This window comes from Coloeus monedula (assembly GCF_965178545.1).
Source record: "Coloeus monedula genome assembly, chromosome: 5".
Classification (NCBI taxonomy): Eukaryota; Metazoa; Chordata; class Aves; order Passeriformes; family Corvidae; genus Coloeus; species Coloeus monedula.
Window position 1 is genome coordinate 34372611 of NC_138785.1, and position 9721 is coordinate 34382331.

General features: G+C 47.6%; 1 protein-coding gene across 1 annotated transcript; it reads left to right on the forward strand.

The window, feature by feature from the left end:
• Nucleotides 1-495: 495 nt before the first annotated feature.
• Nucleotides 496-4957, forward strand: LOC309573475 (alcohol dehydrogenase 1; the record flags this gene model as incomplete). The annotated part of the gene is made up of 9 exons (XM_082282471.1): nucleotides 496-513; nucleotides 1430-1531; nucleotides 1735-1876; nucleotides 2843-2930; nucleotides 3043-3262; nucleotides 3394-3654; nucleotides 3935-4070; nucleotides 4376-4514; nucleotides 4933-4957. The coding sequence occupies 9 exons, from the start codon at nucleotides 496-498 to the stop codon at nucleotides 4955-4957; spliced, it is 1131 nt and encodes a 376-aa protein (XP_082138597.1).
• Nucleotides 4958-9721: the final 4764 nt, after the last annotated feature.

Here is a 9721-nt window from a genome sequence, read left to right on the forward strand (position 1 = left end):
AATACCATAGACAGTAAAGCTGAAACCCAGGAGGACATGTGGGTTTGTCCACCACACCACGTCTTCACTGCCTTTGGTTCTGTTATTTTTCTTTAATTTTTAATCCCTTTGCAAATATTGTGGTGTGAATGGCCACCAGGTCAAATGCACCAATATGGCAAAAAGGGGACTCTGAGGAAACCCAGGTAGTGACGCAAGTCTCCTCCCTCCACACCTGCCAGAAGAAACTGGAAGAATTAAATCAATCTTTCTGAGCTCTCTGAGCCTTTCAGGCAGGGAGGGCAGAGAACAGCCCAAGGGCAGGGTCACTGATAAAAGCCTCCCTGGAGGACTTCAGCCCCCATCCATCTCCCTGTCGATATCCAGCTCCTCCCCTCAGCACTCCCTGAGCTCCTGAGAATCCAGCATCCGACACACATTAACCAGCGCAACCCAGGGCAGCGGCAGCTTCCCTCCAGCCTGCCACAGCGACGGACACAGCGCTGCTAAGACCACATGGCCACTGCGGGAAAAGTAAGGACATCGCAATTCCCATCTCCCTTTCCCTCCTGGGTGCCCTGCTCTTGGCAAAATCCTCTGCAAAAGGCTCAGCCTGCACGCCACTCTGCATGCCCTCTTTCCTCCAGCCTTACTCCCCCAGCTCTTCCAAATCCCCGTGAGTTTCACCAGCTTCTGCTTTCAGACAACTGCACGTGTCCATACCTGCATTAGGTAGTGCATTCCCCCTCTGTCCTGCCCAGCTGCTCAGGAGACAAAATATGGAATTGTGTTGCTCTGAAAAACACCCTCCTGCTCAATCCCACTCTCTGCTCCTGCTCTGGCAGCAAACGTGGCTCTTCAGTGGTGCCCTCTTCAGCCACTCATCTCCTCCACTCAACCTTGGCCACGACAATACCCTTTTCAAGCTGCAAGCTACATTTTGCTGATGTCAAACTGCTTTCAGTTAAACAGGGAAGGGTTTGAGCGATGTCACACGCAAATCAAGCCTTGGTAAAGGGAAAAGAATTATCGAGTTGCCAATCAGATGGGGACAATTCCATAACCACTCTCACTCACCTTCAGACCAGTGTCTTACAAGGCTGACATCAAAGCTCTCCATAGACATTTCCACTAGGTAGGGTCCACAGTCCCGATGAGAGCACAATCTGGCCAGTAACATATGGCGATGTTATGAAAAATCCACAAAAGCTATCACAACCCAATAATTTTCCAAGGCTATACCTGATACTCTTTGGGTGACAAACCACAAATGGGGTTTCCTCAGACCTTAAACTAGGCCAGTGTTTATTCAACATCACTTGCTTTCAGGTGCAGCTGAGGATCACCAAGTTTGAACACCTGGGGTTCAGGTGATTGCAGGATGACTTCCCCCAACTGTCTGCTAAAGGCAAATGTTCCCATGCAATGTAATCCTCTCGGTTGTTTCCAGGTTATCAGGTGCAGAGCTGCTGTTGCCTGGGCTCCAGGAAAACCACTCTCTGTTGAGGAGGTGGAAGTTGCACCCCCAAAGGCAGGGGAAGTCCGGATCAAGGTAAAAACACATTTCAATAATTTTTTCTCCCTTGCGGGAGTCGCTCTTCTTGCGGCTGTACCTTGAATACAACTCAGAGATCTGTGTCCACCCATGGGCCTTAACCGTCCAGAGTAGTTCTGTGGAAAATCCTTCCACAAACTGAGATAAACAGAGGCTGTACTATTTCAAAAACCACCATCTACTCTTTCCTCTCCAAACAGATTGTGGCCACAGGCATCTGTCACACAGATGAACACATTTTGACAGGTTCCTTTCCTAATGTGGAATTTCCAGTTATCCCAGGCCACGAAGGAGCTGGGATTGTGGAAAGCATTGGAGAAGGAGTGACCTCTGTGAAACCAGGTAACCAACACACACTCAAACCACACCCAGGATTCAGGACTCAAAGCTCTGCCAGGCGCTCAGAAACTTCTCCCTGCTCCTGAGTCAGTGGTTCAAAACCTGACTGCACACTCATTGCACTGGACTCTCATGTCCACTTTCCCAGTCTGTTCCTCATGTACACGACTGGGGCCTAGAGCATTTCATCCTCACAGGGAAAGCAGAGGGTTCATGGTAGGTGTTCCAGTTTGGACAAATTTAGAAATATATCCTCTGAGAGAAGGCACAACCACCCCTCCCCCACCAGGTTTGGGAAAAAATAAATTTTCCTTGAAGGAAAGTGAAGAAAATAAAACTATTTCTTTAACAAACACACAGGAAAGGAAAATAATGCTAAATAATAAAATCTGTCGGCGTGGAGAAAAAACCTGGGAAAGTGTTCGAGTCCTCCCTTTGGTCTCCTCGGAGCTGGGGCTTGGCCCAGGGCCAGGCCCTCTGTGCCCGGTGGAAAGTCCTCCCGATGTGCTCTGATGTTACAGCAATCAAGCAGTCCAGTAGAAAAGGGGAAAAATCCGAAATTCCAGGGAAGGAAAAATTCAACTCTCAGCCTCTCTCTGGAGAAAAAGCAGCTGAACCACTGGCCAAAAAACTGTTCGGGGAGCAGCAAGCCGGGTGCTTCCTCCCTCCCCTGCCGCAGCTGGGAAAACCAATTGCTATCTGTGTGTGACCTTGAACAAGCTGCAAAATGCTTTGAAAAAGTTTTGCTCAGTTTTTTCCTTCCCCCTCTCAGGCTCAGTTTAGAAGCATAGAAAGGCACAAAAATTAATTTCTGGGCATAGGCAGTGATATGGGATACACATCATAAGGTCACCCCAAGACAGTAGGTTGCTGCCATCAGAAAGCTCAGGAGGGGTGGGTGATTCAACAGGCAATGCCCTTAGGGCCTGCTGAGCAAAAGGCACCTAAGAGAGATCCAATTTCTTGCAGGAGACAAAGTCATCCCACTCTGCGTGCCTCAGTGTGGGAAATGCAGCTTCTGCCTAAATCCTGAATCCAACTTCTGCCAGAAGTGCCAGTGAGTTTGCTTTCCCTTTCCCTACACCTACATGGGATTGACTTCATGAAAAGTCTGAAACCCCCATCAGTGCTTTACACATAGAAATGTGAATACTTGCATCTCCCCGCAGTATCTCTGAACCACAAAACCTGCTGCCTGACAAGACCAGCCGCTTCTCTTGCAAAGGGAAGCAGATCCACCACTTCATGTGGGTCAGCACCTTTGCAGAATACACCGTGGTCCCAGAGTACTCCGTTGCCAAGATAGATGCTGCAGCACCTCTGGACAAAGTCTGCTTGTTTGGCTGTGGATTTTCCACAGGCTATGGGGCCGCCATCAACACAGCCAAGGTTGGTATTCAGGCGTGTTTAGCACCCCACGGCCACCCTTGCAACCCTATCAATCCTGCGCAAAAGAAACCTTCTCCTCCTCCTCTTGCTCCTCTTCCCACTGGAGACTCACAGGGCCCCATGCTGTGCAGGTAAAACCAGGCTCCACCTGTGCCATCTTCGGCCTCGGAGGAGTTGGCCTCTCTGTTGTCATGGGCTGCAAGGAGGCTGGAGCTTCCCGCATCATTGCCGTGGACATCAACAAGGACAAGTTTGCCAAGGCCAAGGAGCTGGGAGCCACCGACTGCATCAACCCTCGAGACTTCAAGAAGCCCATCCAGGAGGTGCTCACTGAGATGACCGGGCATGGCGTGGACTATTCCTTTGAGGTCATCGGGCATGCAGACACCATGGTAGGTGACACTTGCAGCACCTGTCCTCCCTCCCACATCATCACAGGCTCCTCTTGGGACACCATGGGAAGTTCCTTGCCTGCTGCCGGCACTGCTGGGCACATCGTTGTGAGAGAAAACAGTGTACAAGTCTTAAAAGAGGCCCCAGGCTCTCCAGGTCTGCTCCACAAGGGGGGATGTGTTTTCAGATTACCAGGGAGGGGCAGAAGACTGCACAAAAAGAACACTTTCCTAACCAACTCATCAGGGCTCTCTCTAATTCACCTCTCTGTCCCATCAGATTGCTGCCTTGGCTTCCTGCAATATGAGCACTGGTGTCTGTGTCATGGTTGGGGTACTGAATTCTGGTTCAGAGATATCCATTGATCCCATGCTTCTGCTGACTGGGCGTACTTGGAAGGGGACTGTGCTGGGAGGTATAAGACTTAAGAAAACATTTCAAATATTTCAGCTTTTCCTTTCATGGTGGTTGACAAATCATAGTAAAGAGGGTTTTCAAGTAAAAGACAACTTAAGAGGAGCACTGCATTTCCACCAGATTAAACATTAGCATTACACATGAAAATAAACCTCTGCTTCTTTCATATGGGACCCCACTCATCCAAAAGAGCAGAAAGTCTCTCACAAGGGACTGGCACCAGTCCTGACCCTCACTGTAACACTACCTTACCAAAACAGCCTTTCTCCCATTATTCATGCAGCCGCTTTCTCCTGTTTCTAGGCTGGAAGATGAGAGAATGCCTCCCCAAATTAGTTTCCAGCTATTTGGAGAAGAAATTCAATTCAGACTTGCTGATCACACACACGCTGCCATTCGCTAGAGTGAACGAGGGATTTGAGTTGTTACGTGCAGGCAAAAGGTGAGACCCTGGCCAGCAGGAGCCAGGTTCAGCAAACCTTAACACCTCCTCCTAAAATTCCAACAGGCAGAGCATGCAACACTGGCTTCCCAAAGAGCACCTGAGCCTTTGAGGAAGCAGGGCCTCACAGCTGAGTGTTGGTAAGATCTGCCATAGCCCAGAGGGAAGAGCCCACATTCAGCACGGGGGACCCTCCTGCTCATGGTTCAGCTCGGCACAAATCCAGTGGCCTTATCCCCTGGGGGGTTCCCCTCAGCAAGGATCTGAAGGCTGCCCCGCTGCTGCACATCTCGTGCAGCTCCGTTAGGAAGAGGCTGGATGACAAAGAAGGTGGCCAGGGGGCCCCAGGCACACCTGCCTGCCCCACTGAGCCTGCTCCTGAGCTGCAGCAAACCCCCCCTTCCCTTCCACTTTTCAGCATCCGCAGTGTCCTGCTCTTCTGAAGGACACAGTTGTGGAAGCTGAGCAGAGGGACCGGTGCAGCAGATGCTCTCCTGGCCCAGGCCCTTCTCAACCAGCACCTCACCTTGTGGGGCACAAGGAGACAAGAATGAGGAACTCACCTGTGCTGGTGCTGCTGCTGATCCTCCTGTGCCTGGACAAGACCCAGAAGGATGTCTCTCCCAAGAAAACACTTTCACTAATAAAGGTTTTCCATCAAACTCATCCCACGCAGTGCACTCAATCAACAGAGACTCCAGGGCCTTGGGACGATTGGTTGATGGGTCAGGAACACAGGAAGTGATTTCCTTGATCCTATCAGTAACAAGGAATTATACTGGGAGGAATAGGCAGATCCATCAGGTCAATGCATGGCTCCGAGGCTGGTGTAAGCAAAAAAATGTTGGGTTTTTTGAATGTGGAATGATCTATTCAATACCTGGTCTACTGACACCTGACAGGATGAGCCTTTCTCAGAAGGGAAAAGGAGTTCTAGCACAGGAGCTAGCAGGGCTCTTTGACAGAACTTTAGTCTGGAAAGGGGAAAGGGAAAATACCAGGCTGGCCAGTGATGAACAGTGGGATTGTGCACCAAAACTTGAGGAAAGGAGCACTAATGGGATCACTCAATCTGCTGCACAAGTCTTGGCTACAAAGTACCACACGTGGAAACATTTCTGTAACAATGAAGGCAGCTTGAGGAACAAACAATGATGACCTGGAAGCTTTTGCCCAGTCCCAGAGACTTGATATCATTGGCATAAGTGAAACCTGGTGGAACAAGTCCTGTGACTGAAGTTGGATGGTTACAGGCTCTCCAGGAGGCAAAGGCAGGGCTGAAGAGGCAGGGGGGTACCACTATATGAAATAGAATAGGTTGGAATGTATGGAGCTCTCAGTTGGCAATGGCACAGTTAAAAGCCTCTGGGTGAGAGTCAAGGGGCAAACAAATATTATGTGGATGTCACTATGGCTGTCACTGCAGACCTATGGACAGGACGATGATGCCAATCAATTATTCTCTGAGTAACTAAGGGACGCATCCAAGTCGACTGCCCATGTCCTTATGGGGGACTTCAATTTGCCAGACACTAACTGGGAGCATCACACAGATGGTACAACCCAGGTCAAAAGACTCCTAAGAAACATGGATGACAGCTTTAGGGAACCAACTCGGAAAGATGCTGTCCTTCCTTGACCTGCTGCTTGTCAACAGAGAGGATCTCGTGAGCACAGCGGCTGGTGGCCGTCTTGGCCCCATCTCAGCTGGGTGAATGCTGCAGCCCCAACCAAAGCCCAGAAGGGAACCCACCCCTGCTGCTGCTCTCTGGTCTTGCTCTCAGGACCACAGTGTGTTTTGCTACAATGAAATTATCCCAATGCAAAACCTGTCACTCCAACATCTTTCATTTAAGCAGGAGGATTTCTTATCACTTTGCTTTGTATCATTTTCTCCTAATTTTTCCTGCTTTGATTCATGTTTGTCCTCTTTAGATCCTGATCTTAGACTGGTGGCTTTTCTCATGGTCTAGTTTTGATCTTGGAACAACCTCAGAGAAATTTACAGACTGGAACTGGGAAGAGACATTACATGTGCATTTATGTCCCACCACACAAATGTGGGTGCTAGAGGTGCTATACCTAGGCTGTCAGAAACTACAAAGCAAAATTTCTCCTTACATTGCAGAGTGAAATTCTGTGGGAGATACTACAATCACAGCTGGTCTGGCAATGAAATTCGTTCTGAGCACAAGTTGAGATATTCCATCATTCTGTGATAGCAGGCACTGAAAATCAGCCATTTATTTTTAGAGTCCTGTTCTCTATTTTAACATTTTTTTCCCTCAGCCATTCTCCTTCATTAGGGTGAACAGAATCAATTGTTCATTTTAACAGACCTTTATCAGTATTTTTGTTACATCTCTGCTATGTGCAATATATCAAGGTGGATCTAACTCTCACTTTCCTTACCTCATTTGCCTCATTCTGCTATCCTTTTCTAGGAGCTACACAATATTTCTGTCCTAATGGAAATCCAAGCAACAGGGCATCTTGTAGAATAGCAAATTATTAGTCCTGCTAACAAATGCAAAGCCACACCTGCTAGCATATGATCTACTTTGTTCTTCACAGTGGAATGCCAAAATCTTCTCTGAAACAGGTGCCAGTTACACTCTGGACAACTATTTAATGCTGAGCCATTAATAAAGTCATTAAAGCCTGCCTTTGTCTTTTAATTAAAAATTATTGAAGCCTTGGAACTGCTGCAGGCAGGGGAAAAGATAAGATTTGTACTTAGCCCTCATAAGTGAATTTCAGAGTCTATTCCACAGAGATTTCTGTCAAATATTCTTCCATTTTTCCACCTCTTTGATATAGACAGCAAACAACCCAAACATAAACAGAGGGACAGAAAACTGACTACCAAGATGCAGACAGACACCTTGAGGTCTGTGCCTGTCTGTACAAACATCTGAACATCTGACCTCACAGATCGGCTCTTGAAACTCGTAAAATACGTGAATACATACAGCAAGTCAGGATAGAATACATGAACACGTACAGCAAGCCATATCCTAGAACGTAGATAGACAGGATCTGCCATTAAAAAGTTAATCATTAAATCCATGCCTGCTGACATACAAGTTTGATCTTATTTTCTCTCTACTACATGGATAAGAAAAAAAAACAACCACCACCTCATGTCTGAAATATACACAAAGCTGCACAGCGACAGGATGTCAGTATCAACTCCCTGCAACAGGTACATACATTTTGAATGTTTTGCAGAGGTGCCAGCCTTCCGTGGCACTTCACAACTGCAAGCAGGGCAGACAGCAATTCTGAAAGCTATGTTGTCTTCACATCAACGGTGGCTGTGCAAGTTTGATGGACTAGAGCATCACATACATGTCTTAAGGAGAAATAGCAGTACACATTGGAAAGATGTTTTTACAACTGTTGTACGGGTTATACACTCAACAGTGGATACTAGACATGTCCTAAGCACCATGAGATACCAGTACATGTAGCACATTTATGTCCTTCTGTGTGAGATGAAATCATAAGCCATAGGCATGGAATGCTGTCTAGGAAGCAGGTGAATTATTTCATTCTCCGTTACGGGACTTATAAAATTTGTTGGTTTCAGTTTCAAACACTGCCAACCATATGGGATATCAGCCATACAGCATTTGTCCTCTGGAACTGCTTTCCAGCTCTTGTGCGATGCAGACAATGGAATGGGAATCAAAGCCAACTAAGCTGTGTCCCAAGAGCTGAATACAATAGAGCGGGTCTGTCTGAACAGCCTAGAGAGTATTTTTGGTTTTGGCTAAGCACTTAAATCAGTCCACTTTCAGACTGAAGTGAGGATTGCAAGGCACAGGAAAGTACATGGAAATCTTGGAGAACCACCATATCTCTGCTCCACCTGGTGGGTGACCTGATAGGATAACAGGCATGAAAGAGAGTAGGTTTAGATCAGATATTAGGAAGAAATTCTTTACTGTGAGAGTGCTGAGGCACTGGAACAGGCTGAGGAGAAGTTGTGGATGCCCCATCCCTGGAAATGTTCAAGGCCACTTGGATGGAGCTATGACCAATTTCGTCTAGTGAGAGGTGCTCCTGCCCATGGAAGGGGGTTGGAACAACATGATCTTTAAGGTCCCTTCCAACCCAACACATTCGGTGATTTTGTGAAGGGCATGTGAATCAACTGTAGAGCTCGGTGTGCTAAGTTTGAGTCTACAGAGCAATGCCCTCCTGATTCACAAATGCTGCATTTTTTTCTGATCACATCTAATCCTTTGTGCATCCAAATGTCAAGAGATGTCTTTTCATTTAATACAAAATATTAATATAGGCAAAGTCTTGTTCAATAGCTCAAGAGGTAACTTCTTCTCATTATAGCATTCTAAATGGTTCCTGATCCAAAAAGGGAGTTTATGTCATTAGTGGGAGTGTTCTAGGGAACTGACCCATTCCTAGGTTTGCAAAAGTGTTCATTTCGGCCACAAAGAAGGAGGATTCCTTTCTAAACATGGCGGTTACGTCGCACTCTGAGTGCTCATTATAGCCTCGTCCTCCAACAAGCTCTTGCTCATCCAATCCCTGCAATACATCACCTTGTCCAATGCCTCAGCAGAAAACAGCTCTGAGGGAACCTGAAAAGCCAGCGAGAGTGAAGCCACTCACAAACCTGGTTACACAGGAGTGAAGCAAATGTGTCCTTGGAAAAAAAATCTCCTTCTGACACATTCTGCCCTTGCTGCTCTGGTGAAAATAACTGCAATACCATAGACAGTAAAACTGAAACCCAGGAGGACATGTGGGTTTGTCCACCACACCACGTCTTCACTGCTCTTTTTTTTAATTTTTAATCCCTTTGCAAATATTGTGGTGTGAATGGCCACCAGGTCCAATATGGCAAAAAGGGGACTCTGAGGAAGCCCAGGTAGTGCCACAAATCTCCTCCCTCCACACCTGCCAGAAGAAACTGGAAGAATTAAACCAATCTTTCTGAGCTCTCTGAGCCTTTCAGGCAGGGAGGGCAGAGAACAGCCCAAGGGCAGGGTCACTGATAAAAGCCTCCCTGGAGGACTTCAGCCCCCATCCATCTCCCTGTCGATACCCAGCTCCTCCCCTCAGCACTCCCTGAGCTCCTGAGAATCCAGCATCCGACACACATTAACCAGCGCAACCCAGGGCAGCGGCAGCTTCCCTCCAGCCTGCCACAGCAACGGACACAGCGCTGCTAAGACCAC